Source organism: Zea mays, chromosome 6, assembly GCF_902167145.1.
Source record: "Zea mays cultivar B73 chromosome 6, Zm-B73-REFERENCE-NAM-5.0, whole genome shotgun sequence".
NCBI lineage: Eukaryota > Viridiplantae > Streptophyta > Magnoliopsida > Poales > Poaceae > Zea > Zea mays.
The window spans coordinates 173,046,459-173,073,928 of NC_050101.1; the positions used below are offsets into that span (position 1 = coordinate 173,046,459).

General features: G+C 57.0%; 1 protein-coding gene across 1 annotated transcript in view; it reads right to left on the bottom strand.

The window, feature by feature from the left end:
- Positions 1-3,545: 3,545 nt before the first annotated feature.
- LOC100502243 (beta-galactosidase) overlaps positions 3,546-27,470 on the bottom strand; it is a 63,886-nt gene continuing 39,961 nt past the window's right edge. Inside the window, exons 7-19 of the mRNA NM_001196720.1 lie at positions 13,488-13,558; positions 13,216-13,306; positions 13,006-13,123; positions 12,828-12,923; positions 12,696-12,744; positions 5,847-6,037; positions 5,671-5,742; positions 5,449-5,592; positions 5,149-5,199; positions 4,860-5,052; positions 4,328-4,473; positions 4,143-4,208; positions 3,546-3,780 (exon numbers count right to left, since the gene is read on the bottom strand). Of these exons, the coding sequence (NP_001183649.1) occupies positions 3,694-3,780; positions 4,143-4,208; positions 4,328-4,473; positions 4,860-5,052; positions 5,149-5,199; positions 5,449-5,592; positions 5,671-5,742; positions 5,847-6,037; positions 12,696-12,744; positions 12,828-12,923; positions 13,006-13,123; positions 13,216-13,306; positions 13,488-13,558 (1,375 nt within the window). The 3' untranslated portion in view covers positions 3,546-3,693. The remainder of the gene's footprint in view (positions 3,781-4,142; positions 4,209-4,327; positions 4,474-4,859; positions 5,053-5,148; positions 5,200-5,448; positions 5,593-5,670; positions 5,743-5,846; positions 6,038-12,695; positions 12,745-12,827; positions 12,924-13,005; positions 13,124-13,215; positions 13,307-13,487; positions 13,559-27,470) is intronic.

Below are 27,470 nucleotides of genomic sequence, written 5' to 3' on the forward strand. Positions count from 1 at the left end.
TCGTCACGCCGCTGGGGAGGGTCCGCGTGGCGCTTGATATTATTTGTCTTGTACCGTACCAGTGCTTGCTCGCGTGCGCGCCTCCCCTCGTCTCTGCTACCTGTTGCGCTCCCATTCGCTCGCATGTGGGTCGCTGTTCCTGTGCGACTGACTGACTGACCACTTCGTGCCGGTTTGTCAGTGACTCAGTGTAGCAGTGGCACTGCTCTGCTCTGGCCCTGCGTGTCCGATCTTCACGAGAAGCCTGACACTCGGAGGGGGTACGGATTTTTTCCTGACTTTTTTCCTGGTACGCAGGGCACGTACTGTACGGGTATGCAGCCAACTGTTCCGTTGCTCACGTACGCAGGATCTATTTACGACACCAAATAAATAAATGAATATTTGGTGTCGTAAATTTTAGTTAAATCTTACGTAAGTTCATGGGTACACGAAAAAAGATCAGGATGGAGCGGTTTTGAGCTGGTTGACCAGTTCGTCGTCTCCAGACCATAAGTAGGGCGGCCTCGTAGTGTCATCCATTCCATATACTATACGTAGTACAGTAGTCTACGCTTTACCTGTAGGCTGTAGCTGAAAACGGCGTTTCCCGGCCGCCGGATAATGTATGTATGCGAGAGGGGGGTAGCCACGTACGCGCTGCCGTTGGCGACAGGGATGACGATGCGCGCGTGACGCCGGCCCGGGCGGTCCGATCCAGATCCGACGAAACCCAGGGCGACGGCGTCGGCGCGCGGTCGGGACATGAGATCAGATCCGATGAGCAATGAGCTCGGGCGACGGCCGAGGCCGAGAGCCCACTGCTGTGACTGCGACTGCGAGGCGGACCGGAGTCTCCGATGCACACGCACCGCCGGCCGTGGTGGGTGCCGGTTTCTCCAGACTCCGGTGGGTCGTCGGAGGGAGCCGGCGTCGCCTCCGACAAGGCTGGCTGGTCTGGTCGCGTCAATGATTGATTGATTGACGAGTAGTAGTACTAGTACCGGTGACCTGTCAGGTGCCACGCCATGTGGTAGACCGCTGGCTTGGACACTTGGCACCCGGCCGTTCGAGCAGGAAAAGGAAGGTTGCCAATTTGCCATCAATCACCATGCCATCGCCGTCTGTCCGTGTCTCTGGGGGCTGGATGAGGATGATGTCCCTCGTGTCAACCAAAAAAAAACGTACGTGCTCCTGCTGGTTTCTAAACAGATTTTACATTAACTGGTTTTTTATATTAAAAAGTACTGTTAACTACCGAATAGTTTTTTTTAAAAAAATAAGCTAATTACGAAGTATGCGTCAAAATAAAAAGCGAGATGAAACGAGAAATTCGTCGCAAAAGATGCGAGCGGAGAGATTTTTTTTTTTTGCTAAAAAAATGAAAAGGAAACAGACAGCGAGAGAAAAGATCTGAACTGGCCTTTGCTTGCCCGCCTCTGCTGCCGTGCTGGGGATATGCATCCGCAGGAAGCCGGTCGCCGATCGCTACGTGCCCCCCGTCGCGGCGCGCCGCCATTGGCCCATGTGTCCCTCCCGGCACCACCCTCCTTTTGTGCGGGTGCGTGTGAGCGAAGCTGCCAGCGCCGCTGCCGTCTTTTCTGCGTCCGTCCGTGGGCGGGGCGGACACACGTAGCGCTCGTACACCACGTACTGCTGGTACATACACATGAACATGGCATGCAGATGCAGCGCGGCGCGTCCTTTCTAGTTCTGGAGCGCAACTGCACGAGTAGTTCTCGGCGGGGCGGGACGCTACAGAGACCAGACAGCAGAGCAGAGTGCCTGCCGATGGTGCAGCTGGAGCCGCCGGCAGGGGCGGACCCACGTGGTGGCGAGTGGGGGCACAGGCCCCCACTCAATTTTCTGATTTTAGTGGATATCCTTTCTTATTTACTGTGGTTATAAAAGCCAATTAGTTAGTAAGTCTTTATTTAGGCCCCCACTCATATGTTAGGCCCCCACTTAAATATTGTGTTGGGTCCGCCCCTGGCCGCCGGGAAGAAGCTTAGCGATAGCGGCATGCGAAACACATGCCCCGGGCCGGAGGGACCCGTCGGCTTCGTGTCTTCGTCCATCCTTCTGCATTTTGCCTTTCCACTTCATCGTCGCCAGCCAGGCAGGAAAGAAGAAGAATAATCGGTCGTTGGGTTGGGTTCGGTTCGGTTCGGCGGAAAGAAGAGGTTGGCCCGCACAGCCGTGCACGGCATGGAGCGCGCGAGACTCGGAGTGCCCTTGTGGTGGTGTTTGGTGCATCACACGCTGACGCGGACCGAGGACCTGCGCTCGCTTTGTTATGCGTTACCAAAACGTACCTTTGGCAAAGATTTTTATATACATACTCACTCAGTTTCTTTTTATTTGTCGCTGGATAGTGTAATTTTACACTATTCAGCGACAAATAAAAAGAAACGGAGGGAGTACATGTGTCTAGATTTGAGGTGTTGAAAGTCTTTGGTAGCAAACCAAAATGGCTGAAAAAAATAAGAAGATTGCTGCCATATTTCGGGTAAAATAAAATTTACACGCCAACCAATAACTCCGTTGCCGTTGCGCGTATACATTATTACACTGGGCTGGCTGGTGGAAGCGTGTGTGGGCTTTTGGTCCTTGGGCGCAGATTACTGGTTTGCGCCGCGGGCAAAGGAGGTGCCGAGGTGCGCAACTGAACTAAGCATTAGGCTGTCTCCAGCAACGTCTCCTAAATTTCATCCTTTAAAGGAATATTTTCTGTCCTTTACAGCACACCCTAAAAGATTTTATCATCTATATCTTCTTCATCTCCAGTAGCATCCTCTAAATTCGGTCCTCTATATCTCATTATATGTAATTTTGGAACCATATGAACATAGTTTTTCGCAGCTGTATTTTTTTTAAAAAAAAATGACTCATTTACAGATTACAATTTGTTGTAAAATACATGCTGAAAAAATGAAAACCAGAAATAACAAACAAATAGAACTGTCGTTCTTCTTTATTTGTCTCTACATAAGATCCTTCTCTCTCCTCCTGTTTATTTCTTTTGTTTATTGGTCGCCGGCGACGTACACGCTTCTCTCCCCTTCCTTGCTTTTCTCCATAGCGCTGACATCTGGCAGGCTTCCACGTGCTTGTGGATGGATAGCGGATGAAATGAAGTACTCTAGATTTAGAGTACACCGTACGTGCGCTATATTTTACCGATTCGTTTGCAGTCTGTTGTTAGAGAGATAACGGATGTCTTTCTCCTCTAAATTTAGCGTTCAGTGTCATTTACATTGTCTTGTTGGAGGCAATCTAACGTCGAGCATCTCGCGTGCGTCGTGCCCGGGCATCGCCGCCACGGCCGTGTCCGTCGTCGTAACGGACAGCCGTTCCCCGTGCATAGGAATCCACATCGTGCTGCACCCCCGCAGGGCGTAGCGGAGCTCGGTGTGGCTTGCCAAAATGGAGAAGTGACTGCTGGGCCCCCATTTGGACAGGGAGCAAAGTGGAGAATTCACGATCTGTCCCTGATATTTTATTTTTTCTTTGGTACCCAACAGCAAATCCAGCTATCAAAGGTACACAATTGAGCAGTGTCCAGTAGCCAATACCACGTTTATAGAGTAGTGTCCTAGAGCAGATTTACCCATTCTATACCAGCACCGACGTAGAAAAGCAAGAGGAAGGACAGAACACTGCACTGTACTGCTATGTAACAGTATGTACACCACGTCCACGTGCAACCCTTTTTCACTGTTCTGGACCGCACGTGAAATCCGGATCCGTGGTAAAATCGATAGTGAGCTCATGATTTGGAGCATGCAGTTCAAAGATTACCTGAAGAAAACAAAGATAATGTTGCGTATGTTAGTTTCCTCCTCCACCTACCCAACACCTAACGACAAGTAATCTTCTGGAAAATAGATCTGCTAAGGCGTTAACACATATGTTCCTAAAGTTCGCTGAGCGTTTCTTTTCCTCCTTTTGTTTTGACATGATGGGTCAGAACAGGAAAAGTAAGTATTCAGGTCCAGGTACGCTACAGTTTTGTCAAAGAAAACTTCCTCTGCATGGAAAGCTGGATCAATGCTATTTCTTCACAATTTGGAGTTTTGGACCCAAAAAAATGTACAGCAAAAGCTGAAAAGTATCATAACCAGACAGCATATTAACGTAATAAGGATAGATAAGCTACGTACAACAATGTTATCCCCAGGTCTGAGGATAGGCGCTGGAACATAAAGGGTACACTGTGGTCCGCATGCCTGGGGAAAAAAATCAATTTCAGCTCTAATGAGCAAACACATAGATTATATTTATTAAAATTAACAAATGTAACTGCAAATTATGAACAATGTGCAGAACAAAACTCTCAGGATTGTACCGGCCAAAATCTTCCAATGTTGAAGTTGTTCACAAAAGCAACACCTTTGTTCCAACCACGAAACGATATGAATGTATCCTTTATCTCAGTCTCGTTGTCAATACGGAAATGGCCTTCATAAAACGCAGGCTCCGCAGAAGTGCTTTCTGTTATAAGATGATGCAAGGATACTGAGTTTTAAAGCACCATGTTTCTCAAAAACATAAATTAGATATGACATCCAAAGAAGAAACCAGACAAAATGTTGATTAAAAATTTCTGAAAAAAAGTTATTATTTTTCGTTCTTACTCAATGAATTAAAGATAAGAATGAACCCCACGTGTTACAGTAACCCTAGGAACTACATATGACACAGATAGCTAATATTGCTCCTAAGATCTGTACTATCGTAGAAGCAAGCTGTCACTCATGCCATGAGCCCATGATGAACCATAAAATGTGCCTGACTATTTTACAAAGACCATAACTGCATGAGAATTAATCGTCTGACCCTTTCACTGCTTGCAAAACTGTTTGAATGTAGAGAGTTACCATTTGAACAGCATGACGAGTCCTGTAAAATCTTTTCTGAGTCTCCATGAATGGACATTTTACTGGCTCCAGCATAAGGTATTTGAGTGATTAGTTGAAGTTTTGGAAGGATGTCCAGTGAATTGAGTGCCAGTGGATACATTTTCCAGTGACGGAGAGTAATGCCATCTATTTGAATAGGAGATAGTATTCCCTGTATTTCAAAACTGGTCACTGATCAGCAGTAGAAGCCTATACAACCATGATCCACACAAACGCTGCAGCTAAGGAGAGGCAATGTGGCACTTACCTTCCGGTCAAAAATATATGGCCCATAATTTACACGACCCATATTTTCTACCTGCAGATAAAACATATATACAGTAAGCAACAAACTATTAAGATTGTAAGAATTTTTCTTGGAGTAAGATTGTAAGAATAATTTAATGATGAATAGGAAACTTAGAGAACATGACATCCGTTCTTTTTTAGTTGATGTTTGAGAAATGAAAAAAAAACATTCTAAGGCATAACACTGAAGCCCAAGTCAATTAACAATAGTGTTACGACGCTAGAAACAAAGTTCTGAAGAAAATGCAAGAAAGATTACCAGGATATATAGGCTGGTCTTAGATGAACATCTTAAGTTCGGTATCTCTAGTGTTTTATTAGACCATCTTTCAATTACACCACAATATCTTAGGGTTCTAACACCAGCTGAGCAAGACACAAACACCTGAGCTCTGTCATGTACCTGCAGCAACACAGAATTCACGTCTTACAAGAGATGATCTTTCTTTGATGCCAACAAAATAAATATGAAAGCCAAAACCTTTGGAATTGACAGGATGCTTGATGGGAGTTTCCCTTGGTATTCTGACATGTACAGGAGAAATCCAAACATCTGACAAAATAAACCCCATTACAGATACATGAAACGTAAACTTAAATCAGAAGTCCAGTAAAAGTAATGGAAATACACATATAGTTAGTTACATTTGTTGATACCTGGCCTATCTGTTCCATATAAAGTGGATGCTCCGAAACAGAAACTTTCAGAGGATCATTGATATTATCAATGATGTCAAACAGAGAAACAACCTTTTGTAATTTCATAATCCCGTAACTTGCTTTTTTAATGTTAGCAGGAAGTGGATGGAGAGGAGTCCCAGTACACTCATGTATTACTCTTCTTAGCGCTGCTTGATAATTGTAATGATAAATCAAAATATAGAAATAAAACACTGCTTAAAAAACAAGTTATAGGCATATAAAGTTCTTTTTGGGAATTTGCCAGAGATTCAAATGAAGTCATTCCTGCATCCACTAATGACTAATCTACATTGGCACACACTATGCACAGGTTAGGATCTACCACTAAAAATCCATTGACTATTCCATTTTTATCAGATGCTAAATTTTGCAGGCCGAGACACAGTGAGCAAAAAAAGATATTTTTTGTTCCAAGTTAGTGAATATCTAAATTGGATGCATCATAGAACTGGTTTTCTTTACTTGTGGTCAAGGTCGTGTTTGTTGTATAAAAAAGACATGTATGTTTGCAAAGAAACCAAGTGTGTTGTGCTCCCCCGTTCTTATTTATTTGTCGCGGTTTAGTGTAAAAATGAACTAGCGGACGACAAATATTTAAGAACGGAAGTAGTAACGTGTAACGGTTCTTGTCCATTTTTTCTTTTTAATATAAAGATACAGAAGTCTCTTGCATGTTCGAGAAAAAAAGATTAGGAGTCAGGGAGTTTTTTTCTTTTCTGATTTAGGCTTTTTTTTACTTGTGATGTACTGCAAAGGTTTCTTGTCTCAGAGTTGAGATGGGGAGGTTGTGTGAAGGGGATCATTATTTCTTCTCTCCATAATATAAAGGCACGCTGTTAGTGTATATGGATTAGGCCCATGAGGCCCATGTATGAATATTGTATAGCCACCCTCTAGGGTTGGTCCAGTAATGTATTCTCTCTCCAACAGGTTTCTCCCTCCCCTCCAGCCGCAGCCGCCGCCGCCGCCGTCCCCTGCCGCGCGCGCCAGGACTGCGCACGCGCGCGCCAGGACTGCGCACGCGCGCGCTCGCGCCTCCCTCTCCCGTCCCGGTCGCGCGTGCCCGCGCCTCCCCCGGCGGCGGCGCCGCCTCTCCTCCCCGGTCGCGCGCGCCCGCGCTTTCCCCGGCCGCCGCGCCGCCTCTCCTCTCCCCATTCGCGGCCTCTGCTTGCTCCGACGCCCGCGCAAGGCCCAGGCGCGCGGCCCCGAGCACCGCGCAGCCGCCGCGACCCTCGCCGCCGCACGCGTGCCGCGCCGTCGTGCCCTCCATGGCCGGCGAGCACGACCCTCCTCCTCCCCCCTCCTATTCCCAGGTTTTTCCTCCCCTCACCTCTTCCTCCTGGGCTCGCGCCGCCGCTCCTGGTGCTCGCGCAGCCGCTGCTCCGCTCCGCGCCGGCGTCGCGCGCACTCCCCCGGCCGCACCATTCCCTCCCCACCCCCTCCCTGCTGCCGCCGCCGCATACCCTGCTGGCGCGCCGGGGCCGGTGGCAGGGGCGTGGGGGACTGGTGTCGCCGCCACCTCCCCTGCGCTCGCCGGTGTGCTGGGTGCGTGGGGGGCAGGGACTCACGTCGCCGGTGGGGGTGGTACCCTCCCTGCCGCGAGCGCCGTCGCTGCCCTTGCTGCTGTGGCGGATGACGTTCCCGCGGGGGTTGAGGGTCAGGGGGACCTTCCCCCTCCGCTCCCCCCTCCGCCGGTCGTCGATCCGCCTCCTGTCATCGACCTGTCACCTCCTCCACCTCCTACACCGGTCTCCCAGCAGGGGTACACCGTCGCTGCCCTCGCCGCTGCCCGCGCGGAGCATGCGGCGCGACAGGCCCGCCTGCGGGAGGCGGCCCTCATGTGGGAGCGCGAGCGCGAGGCCACCGATGCTATCGCTGCTCAGATTGCCGCGGCGGAGCAGCTCCTCGCTTCACCTACGGCCCACGACGGCGGGGCCACCTCCACTGATACCGCGGGCATCGTGTACGGCGTCCCGGCCGCACCGGTCGTCGGAACCGGGCACCGCACCACCTCCACCACCACGGTGCCCTGGCACGACCCGACCGACCCACTCGTGGCTCAGCTCCACCTTCAGGCTGGGAGTGTCCAGAACATTCGCCTGATGGTCCCTGTCGTCCTGGAGCCGGAGTCGCCGTCCTACGCTCGCTGGCGGGACCTGCACCTTCTCACCCTTCGTCGCTACGCCCTGGACGACCACGTCCTATGCGACCCCAACGGCGTGGCGCCGACCGCCGCGTGGGTACGCCTCGACAGCATCGTGCTCGCCTGGATCGTGGGGACGATCTCCGTCGACATCCACAGCCTCCTCCGGAACCTTCCTCACGCTCGCGCTGCCTGGCTGGCCATCGAGGGCCAGTTCCTCGGCAACGCCGAGGCCCGGGCTCTCCGCCTCGACGCGACCTTCCGCACCTTTGTCCAGGGGGACCTCAGCGTCAGTGAGTACTGCCGCAAGATGAAGACCATAGCGGACTCACTTGGCGATCTGGGTTGCCCCGTGGAGGACCGCATCCTCGTCCTCAACGTCCTCCACGGCCTCAGCGATCGCTATGCCCACCTCCGGTCGTTGATCATGCGCCAGCGCCCCTTCCCCACCTTCCTCCAGGTCCGCGACGACCTTGCCCTGGAGGAGATCACTCTGGGTGCTCAGGCTGCGTCGATCTCCGGTCCGGGGTCCTCGTCTTCCTCCATTGCGCTGGCGGCTACCACCCCGACCCGTCCACCCGGGCCGGGCGGGGGACGCGGTGGTAGAGGCTGGGGCGGTGGGGGCCGTCGCCGCCGTGGTGGCCGCGGTGGTGGTGGAGGTGGCGGTCCCGGCGGGGGCAGTGCTGGCGGTGGTGCCCGTGGCAACGCACCGACGTCGGGACCCCACCAGGGTGCGCCTTGGCCCACTTTCCACCACCCGTGGTCCGGGCGCATCTCCATGTGGCCGTTCCAGGGGCCAGGTTCTGAGGCTCGTCCCCCGGCGGCCATGTTCGCCGGTGCGCAGCCGGGGTTCGCCTTCGCCTCTCCGTCGCCCTGGACCTCGACACCTGCCGCTTCGTCGTGGCCCACGCCGCCGGCTGCTCCACCGTCCGGGCTGGTTGGTTGGGACGCGGCCGCCCTGGCTGCCTTCCAAACTCCCACTCTGACTCCGCCAATGGGTCCCGAGTGGATCGCGGACACCGGTGCTACCTACCACATCACTCCTGACCCTGGTATACTCACCTCTATTCGCCCTCCTTCTTCCTCTCTTCCTTCGTCCATCATGGTGGCGAATGGCTCGTGTCTTCCGGTCACATCTGTGGGTGCCGCCAGCACTACCGGCTCTTTTCGCATTCCAGATGTTCTTGTCGCTCCTTCTTTGGTCCACAATCTTCTTTCTATTCGTCGTTTTACTGCTGATAATTCTTGCTCTATCGAGTTTGACTCTTCTGGTCTTACTGTGAAGGACTCGGCAACTCGGCGCCCCCTCCTCAGATGTGACAGCACCGGCCCCCTCTACACCCTTCGACTTCCGCACGCCACCTCTTCTTCGTCTTCATCGCCTGACAACGCTACTGTTTTTGCTGCCACTACACCTACCTGGCATCGTCGCCTTGGTCACCCCGGACGCGATGCCTTGATGAAGCTTACTCGTAGTGCCACTATCCCATGTACTAGATCCCATGATGAGCAACTTTGTCATGCGTGCCAATTAGGCCGTCATGTTCGTCTTCCTTTTTCTTCTTCTTCCTCCCTTGCTACTCATGCATTTGATCTTGTACACTGCGATTTGTGGACTTCACCTATTACCAGTATGTCAGGCTACAAATACTATCTTGTGGTGCTTGATGATTTTTCTCATTATGTGTGGACTTTTCCTTTGCGTGCCAAGTCTGAGACCTTCTCCGCCCTCCGCCACTTCTTCGCCTGGGTGACCACTCAGTTCGGCCTCACCATTAAGGCCGTTCAGTGTGACAATGGTCGGGAGTTCGATAACTCCACCTCCCGTGACTTCTTTCTCTCCCACGGGATGCAGTTGCGGATGTCTTGCCCGTATACCTCCTCCCAGAACGGCAAGGCTGAGCGCATGATCCGCACGACCAACGACATCATCCGCACTCTTCTTCTCCAGGCGCACCTACCGGCACGCTTCTGGACCGAGGGCCTCCACACCTCTACCTACCTCCTCAACCGTCTCCCTTCCACTGCGTGCCCGGCTCCCACTCCTCACCAGGCACTCTTCGGTACCCCTCCGCGCTATGACCACCTCCGTGTCTTCGGGTGTGCTTGCTACCCGAACACCGCTGCCACTGCTCCTCACAAGCTAGCACCCCGTTCCACACTCTGTGTGTTTCTCGGGTACTCCCCAGACCACAAGGGTTACCGCTGCTTTGACCTCTCCTCTCGCCGGGTCCTCATCTCTCGCCATGTGGTGTTTGATGAGTCCGTGTTTCCCTACCCCACCACCACCACACCACCCTCCTCCGACCCTGACCTTGACCTCTTCACTCTCTTTCCGACTGATGCGATGGTCGAGCCACCTATACTTCCTCTTTCTGCAGGTACTAGCTCGCCGCCTGTCGGTACTACTCCCGGTCCGTTGGCGTCACCTCTCCGCGGGGCCCCGTCTCCGACCGCCCCCGGGCCGAGCGGGCCTACACCGCCTGCGGAGCCGTCGTTACCGACCCCTCCGACCCGCTTCGCACAGCCGGTGCGGGTCTCCCAGCGCCAGCCCCCGGTGCCCACGTCGCCGGCCGCGGGACCGCCGTCGTCGGCCCCTCCGGCACGCTTCGCCCAGCCGGTGCGCGTCTACCAGCGCCGGCTACCGCCGCCGGGGTTCGCACCACCACCGTCGTCCCCACCGGTGACCTCTCCTCCGACGGCGCCGCCGGTGGCCCAGTCCCCGCCAGGGACACCTACACCTCCGCCGCAGCCACCCGTGGCACGTGTCGAGACGCCGGTGTACCACCCGCCGCTCCTTCACCGCGACCCGCGACACGTCCACCCGATGGTGACGCGGCATGCGGCTGGTACCCTGCCGCCCCGGGTCCTGGCGGCCACGCCCGGAGACTCGCCGGTTTCTCCGGTACCCTCCTCCGTCCGCACCGCCCTGCTGGACCCCCACTGGCGTCGGGCGATGGAGGAGGAGTACACGGCACTCATCGCCAACCAGACGTGGGATCTGGTGCCCCGTCCGCCCGGCGCCAACGTCGTCACCGGCAAGTGGATTTGGACGCACAAGCGGCGGGCTGATGGTACCCTGGAGCGGTACAAGGCTCGCTGGGTTCTTCGGGGCTTCACTCAGCGCCCCGGAGTCGACTACGATGAGACCTTCAGCCCGGTTGTGAAGCCGGCCACCGTCCGCACGGTGCTCTCACTGGCCCTTGCTCGCTCCTGGCCAGTCCACCAGCTCGACGTCAAGAACGCCTTCCTGCACGGCGCCCTCACCGAGACTGTCTACTGCTGTCAGCCGGCGGGGTTCGTGGACTCCTCTCGCCCTAACATGGTCTGCCGGCTCAACAGGTCCCTCTACGGCCTCAAGCAGGCCCCCCGGGCGTGGCACTCTAGACTGGCTACGTTCCTGGTGACACTGGGCTTCGTGGAGGCCAAGTCAGACACGTCTCTGTTCGTCCACCATCATGGAGCAGAGACTGCCTACTTGCTTCTCTACGTGGATGACATCGTCCTCACCGCCTCCAGTCAGTCACTTCTTCGCCGCCTCATCGACGCGCTTCAGCGGGAGTTTCCGGTCAAGGATCTGGGCGTGGTTCACCATTTCCTGGGGGTCACTGCTGAGCCTCGCCCCTCGGGACTCCTTCACCAGCGACAGTACACTCTTGACATTCTGGAGCGAGCCAAGATGATTGACTGCAAGCCCTGCTCCACCCCAGTCGACACGCAGGCGAAGCTCTCTGAGGCCGAGGGTGACCCAGTCGAGGACCCCACCGGGTACAGGAGTCTTGCCGGTGCCCTTCAGTACCTCACCTTCACCAGGCCGGACATCTCCTACGCCGTGCAGCAGGTCTGTCTCCATATGCACGACCCCCGGGAGCCCCACCTCGCGGCTCTTAAGCGCCTCCTCCGCTACCTCCGGGGCACCGTCGACTACGGGCTGCTTCTTCACCGGTCCACCGCCTCCGAGCTGGTCGTCTACACCGACGCTGACTGGGCCGGGTGCCCGGACACTCGGCGCTCCACCTCCGGCTACGCCGTCTTCTTAGGCGGCAACCTGGTGTCCTGGTCGTCGAAGCGCCAGCCGGTCGTCTCCCGCTCGAGCGCCGAGGCGGAGTACCGTGCCGTGGCCAACGGCGTGGCGGAGGCTGCGTGGCTCCGCCAGCTCCTCGCCGAGCTCCACAGTCCCCTCTCCAGGAGCACGTTGGTCTACTGCGACAACGTTAGCGCCGTCTACCTCTCCACCAACCCGGTGCAGCACCAGCGAACCAAGCATGTGGAGATCGATCTTCACTTCGTCCGAGATTGCGTCGCCGTCGGCGATGTTCGGGTACTCCACGTGCCGACCACCTCCCAGTTTGCCGACATCTTCACCAAGGGTCTTCCGTCCTCGACCTTCGCCGAGTTTCGCTCCAGCCTCAACATCAGTAGTGGCTAGTTGAGTCTGTGGGGGGATTCTATGGTGTGATGTACTTCTTCTCTTCGAGTCCAGTCTGTGAACTCCGCTGCGACGGAAGTTCAGACTGCGGGGGGGTGTTAGTGTATATGGATTAGGCCCATGAGGCCCATGTATGAATATTGTATAGCCACCCTCTAGGGTTGGTCCAGTAATGTATTCTCTCTCCAACACACGCAAGTCTCCTGCGTGTTTGAGAGAAAAAAAAGCATGCCTTTGTATTTTGCATTATGCACATCTCCATGCTCCTTAATCGGTGCATCCTGCACAGTAAATAGGTCACGAAATAAGTTGACTTGCGAAAAAGGATCAATAAATGAAAGAAATTATTTGGAGTGATACTTACATAGTCATAAGAAGTGAGGTCTGCCTTGTAATCAGATTCATCTTGACCAGTGTTTGCACCATTATAAAATCCAAAATTGGTCCCGCCATGAGCCATCTGGACAACCTCATGAAGAAATAGAATTAATAGACCTAGACTGCAAATGCAATGCACTGATGAATGGGCTCCAGTGACAGACATAAAGTACAGCAGAACCATTGTGGCACAAAATGGTTTTAAGGGCTTTAGCTGTACTAGTAGCATCTGTTGTTGCGATTCTTTCACCCCAGTGTGTTAGCCATCCAGTATAAAATTCCCTGAAATGTAAGAGGTTCCAAGGTTAGGTAAAGTCACATCCAAAAAATAGATGACAGAATATTTGACATTGTGTGTACTGTAACCAACTTACGAACTTAAAGGGACTGATTTTCCTGGCAAGTTGTATTTCTTCTGTAATTTGAATATGGGCCATGGATTGGATCCAGTTTCAAAATCAACAGCTGCACATCAGCCACATTATCATTGGTTAAAGTGATTAAATGATCAAAATCAGGGTAAAATGCAAGTTTGGAAAATTAGATAGTTAGGCATGTCAGCATATTAAGGAAACATAATTATTTACTGTTACTGAAGGCAACAAGTAATCTATATCATAGCACAGCTCGGTTATCATATTTTTACCAGCAAAAACGTCATCTTGAGGAATTGATCCATTCTTTAAATTACCCAAGGCGCCCCCATCAGTTGTATAACTGAAATAGGAATTAAGAGTACACATGATCACGACTTTGGTAATTAGAACCAAATCATATGAAACGTTAATCGGATGAGGGCATCTAGCACCTCAAGCTAGCAGAACTCTCAAAAAGTCTGGACTCATTTTTTCATGTTTCTTTTTTACGCTGTGTGATGCTATTGTATCGGTCCTTTTTTATAATGGAAGATGCTAATGTATTATTGCGCATAGTGTGTGTGTCAAACATTTGTAATTACATCATGTTAGACTACCCGTCTAGGGTTTGGGGTGTTCCCCCTGTAATTACCATCTCACCCTCTCTGTATTGGGTCTGGCCCATTTACTGCGTCTATTAATATCACTCCTAGCCCTGTTTAGGGTTTAGGTTCGCATTCCAACATGGTATCAAATTAGGTTTAGGTCCCAACAGCAGCCCCAACCGCCGGGGGACTTTCTCCTCCCGTACAGCCGCCGCCGGCTCCCCTACAGCCGCCGGCCTCCCTCCCCCGTCGGCCTGACCTCTCCCCTTCCTCCCTGCTAGCCGCGCCGGTCCCTCTCCCTCTGCCGCCGGCTCCTCCTCCCTCACTGCTCGCCGCCGCGCCAGGCAGCAACCGCGCCGCCAGCCGCCAGCCGCGCCCGGAGCCGCCGTCCGCGACCTCGCCTGGCTGCCGCGCCACCGTCCCAGGTGACTGCCGCGCCGCCGTCCCTGGTGGCTGCCCTGCCGCGCCGCCGTCCCAGGTGACTGCCGCGCAGCCGTCCCTGGTGGCCGCCGTCCGCGACCTCGCCTGGCTCTGGCCGCGCCGCCGGCCGCTCGGGCGCCATCGCTACTGCCGCCGCCGGCCCAGCACCCGCTCGGCCCGCGCTCGTCGCGCCCCTGCTGCGCCCCAGCCTCCGCACGGGGTTGCCCGGCTGCTTCTCCGCGCTCGACGTCGCCCGCCCAGCCGCCCTGCTGGGTCCTCGCCCGATGGACGCCCCCACTGCCGCCACCACTGCTGCCGGACCCAACGTCGGGGTCACCACCGGCCCTGGCACGCACGCTCCTGTTGTACTCAACAGCGAGCTCGCCCATGGAGGGGCCCCCTACATCGCCGGTCTTGGGCCGATCCACGCTGTTTCCCCGCTGCCCATGCGACGTGGCTCCCCGCCGGGCTTCCCCGCCTTCGCTTCTCCCACCTGGAGTCACACAGTCGCGCCCTCCGCCCTCCCCGCCACCGACTCCCCGCTCGTCGGCACCCTCGCCACGATCCAGGCCGCTGTGACGGCCTCGCGGGAGCGCGAGCGCGCTGCCTCCCTCGCCCTGGAGCGTGAACGTGCCCTGGGCGCTGCTCTGACCACCCAGATGGCTACCACGCAGCGCCTCCTCGGCCGCCCGACACTCGCTGATGCGGCGCCCCCAGAGGACCCCCACGCCTCTGACCTCGACGCCGACCTCATCGCCGCTCTCCACGCTCAAGCCGCCAGCCTGCACAACATCTGGGCCCTCGTGTCCGTGGTGTTGGATCCGGCGTCTTCCCACTACCCCCGTTGGCGAGGACAGGTCCTCACACTACGGCGGTTCGTCCTTGACGATCACGTCCTCGTCGATCACGACACTCCGTCGCCTCGCTCCTGGAGCCTCATGGACAGCGTCGTCCTCTCGTGGCTCCACGGCACCATCACCGTTGAGCTACAGGACATCATCCGCGACCAGGCGGACACTGCGCGCCAGGCGTGGCTCGCTCTCGAGGACCAGTTCCTTGGGAATCGGGATGCTCGGGCACTCCACCTCGACGCCCAGTTCCACCTGTTCTCTCAGGGGGACCTCTCCGTGGGAGAATACTTCCGCCAGATGAAGGGTCTGGCTGACTCTCTCCGCGATCTCGGCGAGCCCGTTGCCGATCGTACCTTGGTGCTGAACCTCCTGCGTGGCCTCAGCCCCCGCTACGGCCACCTGAAGGCTCTCATCAAGAGGACCGTGCCCTTCCCCACCTTCCACGCCGCGCGGAACGAGCTTCTCCTCGAGGAGCTCACCATGGCGCATGAGGCACCCACTCCTGCCTCGGCTCTCTACAGCGCTCCTACCAGCGGTCAGCCGACTTCGGGGGGCCAGGCCACTCGTCCTCCGTCGACCGAGGCTCCTACCCGCCCTCCACCCACCGTCCCGGTGGCCCCTCGTCCGACTTCCACGACCGACGGAGGTCGTCGCTCCCGCAAGGGCGGCCGTGGGGGTGGCGGATCCTCTCGTGGTGGTCCCTCCGGCCGGGGTGGAGGCCACGCGTGGCCGTCCTTCTACAACCCCTGGACCGGGACCATCGCCATGTGGCCGGGCCAGGCACCGAGTGCCTCCCGTCCCTCGGCACCGGCGCTCCTGATTGCACCTCACTATGGCATGCCCCCGACGCCTCCTTACGGTGTGCCCGTCGTGCCCCAGGCTCCGCCCGTGCTCCTGCCCCCAGGGACCCACACCTCGACGCCTTGGTCCCCGCCGGCTGGCGGTTGGGACAACGCCTCCCTCGCTGCTGCCTTCAGCACCATGGCGATGACCCCACCCCCCTCCGACTGGGTGATCGACTCCGGTGCCTCGTACCACACCACTCCCACGACAGGCACGCTCTCTCGCTCCCATCCCCCCCTACCCTCTCACCCATCCTCGATCGTCGTTGGAAACGGTTCCACTCTGCCAGTCACCTCCGTAGGTGTCTCGGTTCTCCTTGGGCCGTTTTACCTCAACGATGTTCTCGTAGCTCCCCACATCACTCACAATCTTCTTTCTGTTCGTCGATTCACCACTGACAACTCCTGTTCCCTTGAGTTTGACCCCTCTGGTTTTTCTGTGAAGGATCTGGCCACCAGGACCCTTCTCGCCCGCTGTGACAGCTCGGGGCCGCTCTACACGCTCCAGCCCTCCATCGCCGGCGTGTCTCCACCCCCTGTCCTGGTCTCCACCACCTTCTCCACCACATGGCATCGTCGTCTCGGCCATCCTGGACCCGACGTCATGACCAAGATTACCAGTAGTCTAGATCCTTCATGTAGTAGGGGACATTTTGAGGGTCCCTGTCATGCTTGTCAGTTAGGCCGACATACTCGTCTCCCATTTACTACTTCTTCTTCTCGGGCTGAGCAGGCTTTTGACCTGGTTCACTGTGATCTTTGGACCTCCCCTGTACTCAGTCTTTCTGGTTATAAATACTATTTGGTGATTTTGGATGATTTTTCCCATTTTCTCTGGACCTTCCCGCTTCGGTTGAAGTCGGATACATTCACCACCCTCACACACTTCTTCACCTGGGTATCCACTCAGTTTCGTCGCCCGGTCCGTGCTCTGCAGTGTGACAATGGCCGCGAGTTCGATAACAACGCCTCTCGCTCTTTCTTCCTCACTCATGGCGTCCAGTTGCGTCTCTCGTGCCCCTACACCTCTGCACAGAACGGCCGAGCCGAACGCATATGATCCGCACCACCACTAATATGCTCCGCTGCCTCCTCTTCCAGGCATCTCTCCCTGCCAGCTACTGGGCAGAGGCCCTGCACACTGCCACCCACCTCCTCAACCGTCTTCCCTCGAAGGCGGTGCGCCACCCTACCCCTCACATCGCCCTATACGGCACATGTAAGTAGAGGGACTCTAACTCTCATCAGAGGATGACACTATGAGTTGGGGCAATTTTCTGTTTATTTCTTCAAAATTGTAAGTAGAGGGACTCTAACTCTCATCAGAGGATGACACTATGAGTTGGGGCAATTTTCTGTTTATTTCTTCAAACACTACACAATGCCATACCCTTAGAGGGGCTGGGGACACATATTTATAGCCCTAGGGGCTGCACTACACTGCACTACACACAACACTACACGCTGCAGCACACAGGTGCTGTCCTTTAGATACTAAAGTGCAGTCAAAACAGCTGTGCTGCTACTGCTGTCCTCTGCTGTGCTGCTACTGCTGTCCTGCGCAGTCAAAAGACTGCAGCTGCATGCTGTCCTGCTGCAACTGCTGCTGTCCTGCAGCAGTCAAAAGGTTGCTGCTGCTGCGCAGTCAAAAGACTGCTGCTACTGTTGTCCTGCGCAGTCAAAAAGACTGCTGCATGTTGTCCTGCTGCAACTGCTGCTGTCCTGCAGCAGTCAAAACTGCAACTGCTGCTGACCACATGACTTATTCCATCATTCTCCCCCTAAGTCTTGTGCGTCGTCTTGTGGGAAAGTTGGGTCATCCCGGACCTGGAGCAAAGCTCAACAAACTTGATCTTCCCAAGGGGCTTGGTGAGCAGGTCTGCAAGCTGATCCTTGGTGTTGATGTAACGCGCCTTGATGCTCCCTTCTGCCAAGCAGTCTCGGATGAAGTGATATCTCAGCCGGATGTGCTTGCTCCGTTCATGGAACACGGGGTTCTTGGCCAATGCCAGAGCGGACTGGCTGTCCACCCTGAGTTCCACCGCTCCAGTGTCTCTCCCGAGGAGATCACCGAGCAGTCGAGCCAGCCAGAGAGCCTGAGTCGAAGCAGTGGACGCCGCTATGTACTCGGCCTCGCAGCTGGACATGGCCACCACCTGTTGCTTGACCGACTGCCAGCTGATGGGGCACTTGCCGAGGAAGAAGAGGATCCCGCTTGTGCTCTTGCTGGTGTCGATGTCGCCGGCGTGGTCGCTATCGCTGTACCCGACAAGGTGTGCCTCCCCAGGGCACCTCGGGTAGTAGAGACCGTGGTCGAGAGTCCCCGCAACATAGCGAATGATCCTCTTCACAGCTTGCTCATGCTTCGTCGTCGGTCGCTGCAGAAACCGACTAACGTAGCCGACGGAGTATGCCAAGTCAGGTCGTGTGTGGACGAGGTAGCGAAGGCTCCCCACAAGACGCCGGTGCTGAGTAGCATCCACCTCCTCCGTCGTGCTGTCGCGACTCAGCTTCAGCCTCTCCTCCATCGGAGTGATAGCTGGGTTGCAGTCGGTGAGCCCAGCCAGCTCAACAATGCGCCTGACATAGGCGGTCTGGCGAAGTGTGATCCCGGAGTCTCCCTGGTGCACCTCAATCCCCAGGTAGAAGGAGAGATGCCCCAGGTCACTCATTTGGAAGGTGGCCTTCATCTCTTCCTTGAACGCTGCCACCTCTGCATCCTTGGCGCCGGTGATCACCAAATCGTCGACGTAGACACCCACCAGCAGGGCATTTTCTCCATTGCCCCGCCGATAGATGGTCGCCTCGTGCGGGCTTGGCATGAAGCCCATCCTCTTGAGCGTGGAATCCAGCTTGGCATTCCACGCCCTTGGTGCCTGTCGCAAGCCGTAGAGAGCCTTGCGCAGGCGCAACACCTTGCCCTCCTTGCCAGGGATCGCAAAACCTGGCGGCTGGTGTACATAGACCTCCTCCTTTAAGTCGCCGTTAAGAAACGCCGACTTGACATCCATGTGATGAACATGCCAGCCCTTCAGGGCTGCCAGCGCGAGGAGGAGTCGCACGGATTCCATCCGTGCTACAGGGGCGAAGGCATCGTCGAAGTCGATCCCCTCCTGCTGCAAGAAACCGCGTGCCACCAAGCGAGCCTTATGCTTGACGATGGCGCCGGCTTCATCCCTCTTCAGTTTGAACACCCACTTAAGGGTGATCGCGCGATGACCATGAGGGAGATCAGCGAGCTCCCAAGTGCGGTTCGTCTCAACCGCGTCCATCTCCGACTGCATCGCGGCACGCCAAGCCGCATGTTTCTCGGCCTCCGCGAAAGACCGAGGCTCACCATCGTCGCATGCAAGATGCAACTCTCCTGCCAGAATGCGAGACGCAGGGCCCGGCACCGACGGGTCGATGAGAAGGCCCTCCACCCTTCGATACCGCAACGGCTCGCCGTCGTAGCACGCGTCGACGCGCTCCTCGTCGCGGGACAGAGGGGTCACGAGCTCCACTGGGTCGTGCTCGACACGAGCTGGTGTCGGAGAGGACGTTCCCGGAGAGGGTACCGTCGGTGCTGGAGTGCGTGGTGGCGAAGAGCTCGTTGTAGCCGGAGTCGTGGCTGGAGTGCGTGGTGGTGAAGAGCTCGTTGTAGCAGGAGCTGGAGAGTTTGGCGCTGGAGTCGGTGGAGACTTGGGGGCTGGGGTAGACCTGCTCGGAGAAGAGTTGCCTACTCCCCCAGCTCCCTCAAAGTGGACGTACTCGATGGTGAAGTCGTACGTCGGAGTCGTGCCGTCGTCCACCGCCTTGTCCCACGCCCATCCTCGCCCTTCATCGAACACTACGTCGCGCGCCGTGCGCACACGCTGTGTTCTCGGGTCAAGGATGCGGTAGGCCTTCGAGCCCTCCGCGTAGCCAATGAACACCCCCGGGGTGCTCCTATCGTCGAGCTTGCTGATGTGGCCAAGCTCCTTGGTGAACGCGAGGCAGCCGAAGACCCGTAGGTGAGAGACCGCCGGCTTGCGCCCATGCCAAGCCTCGTACGGTGTCATCCCGTTGAGAGCCTTGGTGGGCGAGCGGTTGAGGATGTAAACCGCTGTCACCACCGCCTCTCCCCAGAAGACAGCTGGCATTCCTCTCTGCTTGAGGAGAGCCCGAGCCATCCCCACAACCGTCTGGTTGCGCCGCTCGACGACGCCGTTCTGCTGCGGGCTGTACGGCGCGGAGTAGTGACGCTGAACGCCCTCATCCGCGCAGTACGATGCGAACTCAGCCGCCGTGAATTCGCCGTCGTTGTCGGTGCGCAGCACGCGCAGCTTGCGGCCGCACTCCGCCTCCGCAGCGACCTGCACACGCCTGATGGCGTTCGCAGCCTCTCCCTTGCTGCCAAGGATCAGCACCCACATGTAGCGGGAGAGATCGTCGACGAGCAGCAAGAAGTAGCGTCGTCCTCCTGGTGTGGCTGGTGTCACCGGGCCACACAAGTCCCCATGCACGAGCTCGAGCCTCTCCTTGGCTCGGAAGCTCGACTGCTGGGGAAAGGGGAGTCGTCTCTGCTTTGTCAACACGCAGACATCGCAGAATTGCTCCACATGGTCAAGGCACGGCAGGCCTCGTACCATCTCCTTGGCGCTGAGCCGCTTCAGGGCTTCGAAGTTAAGGTGCCCGAAGCGCTCGTGCCACTGCCATGCCCCGTCGTCTCGACGAGCAGCAAGGCAGCAAGGTTGTGCCACCTTCACATTGAGGATGTAAAGCCGATTTGCACTCCTGCGTACCTTGGCAAGAAGGTGACGAGAGGGATCCCAGATCCTCATGACTCCGTGCTCGACCTCCACGCGCGAACCGTTCTCATCCAGCTGTCCCAAGCTGATGATAGAGTTCCTCAACGCGGGGATGTAGTAGACTCCGGTGAGCAGCCTGTGCTCACCAGACGCGGCGGTGAATACGACTGAGCCGGCGCCCTTGATCTCTACGCCGGAGGCGTCCCCAAACTTGACGGAGCCTCGGACGCTAGAGTCAAGCTCGGTGAAGAACTCCCGCCGGCCGGTCATGTGATGAGTGGCGCCGGTGTCGAGGCACCATCCTTCGATCATGTCCTTGTTGGAGCCGTCGCCGAGGAAAGCGCGTGCTTTCGACTCATCAAGGTGGAGGAGTGCCGCTGCGGCCGGTGCCGCTGGAGATGGCTCGATGCTTGCATGTGCCAGGAGCAGGGCCTCCTCCTCCGCCTCCGCCTGTGCGACGTTGGCCTGGCCACGTCGTGGCTGCCGACAATCCCTGGCCCAGTGGCCAAGCTTGCCGCAGTTGTGGCAGCCGTCGTCTCGTGCCGGCTTCTTGTTGCCGACGGCGCCGCCTTGGGCACCTCCACGTGCACCACCCTCAGCATGTCCTCGCGCCCCGGCCTGGGCGCCTCCACGCGCCTTGCGCGGCTTGCCGCGTTTGCGGCCTCGTGTCGAGGAGGACTCCCCCTGCTTCTTGTCACCCTGGCAGGCCTCCCACTGCTCCCGAGTGAGATGTAGCTTCCCGCCGATAGTGATAGGCCCAGAGAGAGCCTGTGGTTCGTCGCCGTCGACCACCTTGAGGCGACCAATCGCCTCTTCGATCGTCATTGTGGAGAGGTCTAGCAGAGACTCGATCGAGCGAGCAATCTGCCTGTACTTCTCGGGGATGCAACGGAAGAGCTTCTCAACAGCTCTCTCCTCATCGTAGGTGTCATCGCCGAACTGCACCATCTTCTGCAACAGAGTGTTGAGGCGGAGAGCAAAGTCATCAACATCCTCACCTGGCTTGAAGGCCAGGTTCTCCCACTCCTTGCGAAGTGCCTGCAGTGTGGTCTTGCGGGCACGATCGCTGCCGATGCGGGTCGCAGCGATGGCGTCCCAGGCCTCCTTGGCAGTCCGCTTCTGGGAAAGCGAAAACTGCATCTCGGGCGGGACTGCAGCAATGAGAGCATCCAGCGCCCGCCGATCCTCGTGGTAGTCGACGTCGTCGTAACGAACTGCTTCCCACATGTGGCGAACCTGGAGCCGTACCCTCATCACCGCGGCCCACTCGACGTAGTTGGTCTTGGTGAGGGTAGGCCACCCACCGCCGAGACCGATGTCCCTGACAATGGCTTGGGCCATGCGACGACCATGGTACCGATCCGGGGAGGGAGAACCGCGCCGCCTGTAGAGGCCGCGATCTCCGTCGACTCGGTCGCCGCCGCCGGGAGCACCGCCGGCGCGTCTACGCCCGTCTGGGCTGCCGCCGCGTGCGCCCCCGCCTGGAGCGCCGTCAGCGTGTCGGCGCCTATCCGGGCTGCCGCCACGCGCGCCCCCATGGGGATGCGCGGCTGCCCACTGTGCCGCCTGCTCTCGCGCTGCTTCCCTCGCCAGCCTGAGCTCGTCGTCGGTGTTGTCGTCGACAGAAGCAGAGCTGCCAGCTCTACTGCCGCGCAGAACCTCGAGCTCTGTTGCCGCCGCACGTGCAGCATCCGCCGCCTCCGCTGCTTCTACTTCCGCTCTCGCCGCTGCCAGTTCCGCCGCCGCCAACCGTGCTGCCCTCGCCGCTGTCGCTGCAGCCGCTGCTGCTGCTCGCTCGCGTTCTTGTGCCGCGGCGACCTCGGCCTCCTGCTGGCGCCGCGCACTCGAAGTGGCCGAGTGTAGGGACATGGTGGGCTAGTGAGGGGTCGCTGCGTGTGGAAGAGGCTGTCTCAGACGAAAGGCTGCTCGTCTGAGCAGGGGAGGAAGGAACAGTTGGAGCTCTTGCTACCGACTGAGTGTGGGGAGAGGCACGGGAAGGAGATGAGCACGAGATGTTTAGGCTGCAGGATAGTTTGGCTCCGATACCAATTGTAAGTAGAGGGACTCTAACTCTCATCAGAGGATGACACTATGAGTTGGGGCAATTTTCTGTTTATTTCTTCAAAATTGTAAGTAGAGGGACTCTAACTCTCATCAGAGGATGACACTATGAGTTGGGGCAATTTTCTGTTTATTTCTTCAAACACTACACAATGTCATACCCTTAGAGGGGCTGGGGACACATATTTATAGCCCTAGGGGCTGCACTACACTGCACTACACACAACACTACACGCTGCAGCACACAGGTGCTGTCCTTTAGATACTAAAGTGCAGTCAAAACAGCTGTGCTGCTACTGCTGTCCTCTGCTGTGCTGCTACTGCTGTCCTGCGCAGTCAAAAGACTGCAGCTGCATGCTGTCCTGCTGCAACTGCTGCTGTCCTGCAGCAGTCAAAAGGTTGTTGCTGCTGCGCAGTCAAAAGACTGCTGCTACTGCTGTCCTGCGCAGTCAAAAAGACTGCTGCATGTTGTCCTGCTGCAACTGCTGCTGTCCTGCAGCAGTCAAAACTGCAACTGCTGCTGACCACATGACTTATTCCATCAGCACAGCCCCTTCCTATGACCACCTTCGCGTGTTCGGCTGTGCCTGCTACCCTAACACTTCCGCTACCGCTCCACATAAGCTTTCTCCTCGCTCCGCCCGCTGTCTATTCCTTGGCTACTCTCCTGACCACAAGGGGTACCGGTGTCTGGACCTCACCTCCCACCGCATCATCATCTCTCGTCATGTCATCTTCGACGAAGCTGTGTTTCCTCTTGCTGGCTCCACCCCACCCACCGATCTTGACTCCCTCCTCGAGTCCGATCCGATCCCTCCCCCACCTCCGGCTCCCCGTCTTGCGCCGTTACCTGCTCCTCGTGCGGCCACTACGACCTCTTCCGCGCCACGCGTGGCCCCGTCGACCCCGCCTGCGCCACGCGCGGCCCCGTCGACCCCGCCTGCGCCACGCGCGGCCCCGTCGACACCGGCTCGCTTCGCCAACCCCGCACTCGTCTACCATCGCCGTGACCACGCCACTACCTCGGCGCCCCCCGACTCGGGCCCGTCGACGAGCGCGGCCCGATTCGCCGACCCCGCCGTCGTCTATCACCGCCGCGAGCCGGCCCCACCAGCCGCTCTCGACGTTCCGGCGGGTCGCTCCGAGTCGTCCGTGTACCACCCGGTCGCCATCCACCGCGACCCCGGGCACGTCCACCCGATGGTCACTCGGCGCGCTGCTGGCGTTCTCCGCCCCGTCGACCGGCTAATCCTGGCAGCTGCTACGTCTAGCACTCCACCCGACGCCTCCCCAGTGCCCTCCTCCGTTCGCACTGCCCTCGCCGACCCACATTGGCGTCGTGCTATGGAGGAGGAGTACGCGGCCCTCTTGGCCAACCACACCTGGGACCTGGTGCTGCGTTCACCAGGCACCAACGTGGTCACGGGCAAGTGGCTATTTCGCCACAAGCTAACCTCGGACGGCTCCCTCGACCGCTACAAGGCCTGTTGGGTCCTTCGGGGCTTCACCCAGCGCCCCGGAGTGGACTACGACGAGACCTTCAGCCCTGTCGTCAAGTTCGCCACTGTTCGCGCCGTCCTCTCCCTCGCCCTCTCCCGCGACTGGGCGATCCATCAGCTCGATGTCAAGAATGCCTTCCTCCATGGCACTCTGACGGAGACTGTCTACTGCAGCCAGCCCACCGGCTTCGTCGACGCTGACCGTCCGGATCTGGTTTGCCGGCTGAATAGGTCCCTGTACGGCCTCAAGCAGGCGCCACGGGCTTGGTACAGTCGCTTCGCCTCCTACCTGGCCTCCATCGGCTTCGTCGAGGCCAAGTCGGACACGTCCCTGTTCATCTACCGGCGCGGCGACGACACCGTCTACCTCCTGCTCTACGTCGATGACATTGTGCTCACGGCATCCACCGCCGACCTTCTACACCGCACGATCGTCGCCCTTCAGCGAGAGTTTGCGATGAAGGACCTGGGGCCCCTACACCACTTCCTCGGTATCACCGCCGAACGACGGCCTCAGGGTCTCTTCCTCCACCAGCGCCAGTACGCCATCGACATCCTGGAACGGGCTGGCATGTCTGACTGCAAGCCCTGCTCCACGCCTGTCGACACTCAGGCGAAGCTCTCTGAGGACGACGGGCCTCCGATCGCCGACGCGACGTCATACCGGAGCCTCACCGACGCGCTCCAGTACCTCACGTTCTCCAGGCCCGACATCGCTTACGCCGTCCAGCAGGTGTGCCTTCATATGCACACTCCGCGGGAGCCCCATCTCACTGCGCTCAAGCGGATTCTGCGCTACCTCCGCGGCTCCCTCGACTACGGCCTCCTACTCCGCCCATCCCCGACGTCGGAGCTCGTGGTCTACACCGACGCTGACTGGGCTGGTTGTCCCGACACGCGCCGGTCCACCTCCGGCTACGCCGTGTTCCTGGGCGCCAACCTCGTCTCTTGGGCCGCCAAGAGGCAGCCCGTCGTCTCTCGCTCCAGCGCTGAGGCCGAGTACCGTGTCGTGGCCAACGGTGTGGCAGAGGCCTCCTGGCTACGCCAGCTCCTCCATGAGCTCCACAGTCCCCTCCAGCGCGCCACTCTCGTCTACTGCGACAACGTCAGTGCGGTCTACCTCTCCACCAACCCCGTGCAGCATCAGCGCACGAAACACGTCGAGATCGACCTGCACTTCGTCCGCGAGCGTGTCGCTGCCGGTGACGTTCGGGTTCTCAGCGTCCCCACCACGCTGCAGTTCGCTGACATCTTCACCAAGGGACTACCGTCGAGTGTATTCTTAGACTTTCGACCCAGTCTCAACATCTGTACAGGATAGAGTTGTGAAAGGGAATTAGGCTTACACCTAGTTCCTAAATAATTTTGGTGGTTGAGTTGCCCAACACAAATAATTGGACTAACTAGTTTGCTCTAGTGTATAAGTTATACAGGTGCTAAAGGTTCACACTTAGCCAATAAAAAGACCAAGAGTGGGGTTCAACACAAGAGCAAAGGGTCAACCGAAGGCACCTCTGGTCTGGCGCACCGGACTGTCCGGTGTGCCACCGGACAGTGTCCGGTGCACCACCGGACATGTCCGGTGCACCACCGGACATGTCCGGTGCACCAGAGGACTCCAACTCAAACTTGCCACCTTCGGGAATTTACAGAGGCACTCGCGCTATAATTCACCGGACTGTCCGGTGTACACCGGACAGTGTCCGGTGCTCCAAGGAAGAGCGCCGTAAGGAACTCGCCAGCTTCGGGAATCTCCAACGGCTAGTCAGATATATTTTCACCGGACATGTCCGGTGTGCACCGGACTGTCCGGTGCAACTCCGGGGCAACGGCTATTCGGTGCCAACGGCTACCTGCGACGCATTTAATGCGCGCACTGCGCGCACAGAAGTCAGGCGTGCCCATACTGGCGCACCGGACACTCAACAGTTCCTGTCCGGTGCGCCACCGGACATCAAGGTGGGCCCACAAGTCAGAACTCCAACGGTCATAATCCAACGGCATTGGTGACGTGGCTGGGGCACCGGACATGCCCGGTGTGCACCGGACTGTCCGGTGCGCCATCGAGCAGACAGCCTCCACCAACGGTCAAGTTTGGTGGTTGGGGCTATAAATACCCCAACCACCCCCACATTCAAGTCATCCAAGTTTTCCACTTCTCAACCACTTACAAGAGCTTGGCATTCAATTCTAGACACACCAAAGAGATCAAATCCTCTCCAATTCCACACAAGGCTTTAGTGATTAGCGAGAGAGATTTGCCGTGTTCTTTTGAGCTCTTGCGCTTGGATTGCTTCTTTTCTTTCTCACTTGTTCTTGTGATCAAAACTCCATTGTAATCAAGGCAAGAGGCACCAATTGTGTGGTGGCCCTTGCGGGGGAAGTTTTGTTCCCGGCTTTGATTTGAGAAGTAAAGCTCACTCGGTCCGAGGGACCGTTTGAGAGAGGGAAGGGTTGAAAGAGACCCGGCCTTTGTGGCCTCCTCAACGGGGAGTAGGTTTGCGAGAACCGAACCTCGGTAAAACAAATCCGCGTGTCACACTCTTCATTTGCTTGCGATTTGTTTTTCACCCTCTCTCGCGGACTCGTTTATATTTCTAACGCTAACCCGGCTTGTAGTTGTGTTTACATTTGTAAATTTCAGTTTCGCCCTATTCACCCCCCCCCCCCTCTAGGCGACTATCAATTGGTATCGGAGCCCGGTGCTTTTATTAGAGCCTAACCGCTCGAAGTAATGTCGGGAGATCACGCCAAGAAGGAGATGGAGACCGGCGAAAAGCCCACTACAAGCCATGGGAGCACTTCATCGGAAGAGTCCCACACCAAGAGAAAGGAGAAGAAGAACTCCTCCAAAGGAAAGGAGAAGAAGTCTTCTTCACACCAAAAGGAGAAGAAGGAGAAATCCTCTTCTCACAAGACGCGTCGAAGTGGGGACAAGAAAAAGAGGATGAGGAAAGTGGTCTACTACGAGACCGACTCTTCATCGCCATCCACCTCCGGCTCCGACGCGGCATCCGTCACTTCTAAGCGCCAAGAGCGCAAGAAGTATAGTAAGATTCCCCTACGCTATCCTCGCATTTCCAAACATACACCTTTACTTTCCGTCCCATTAGGCAAACCACCAACATTTGATGGTGAGGATTATGCTAGGTGGAGTGATTTAATGCGATTTCATCTAACCTCACTCCACAAAAGTATATGGGATGTTGTTGAGTTTGGTGCACAG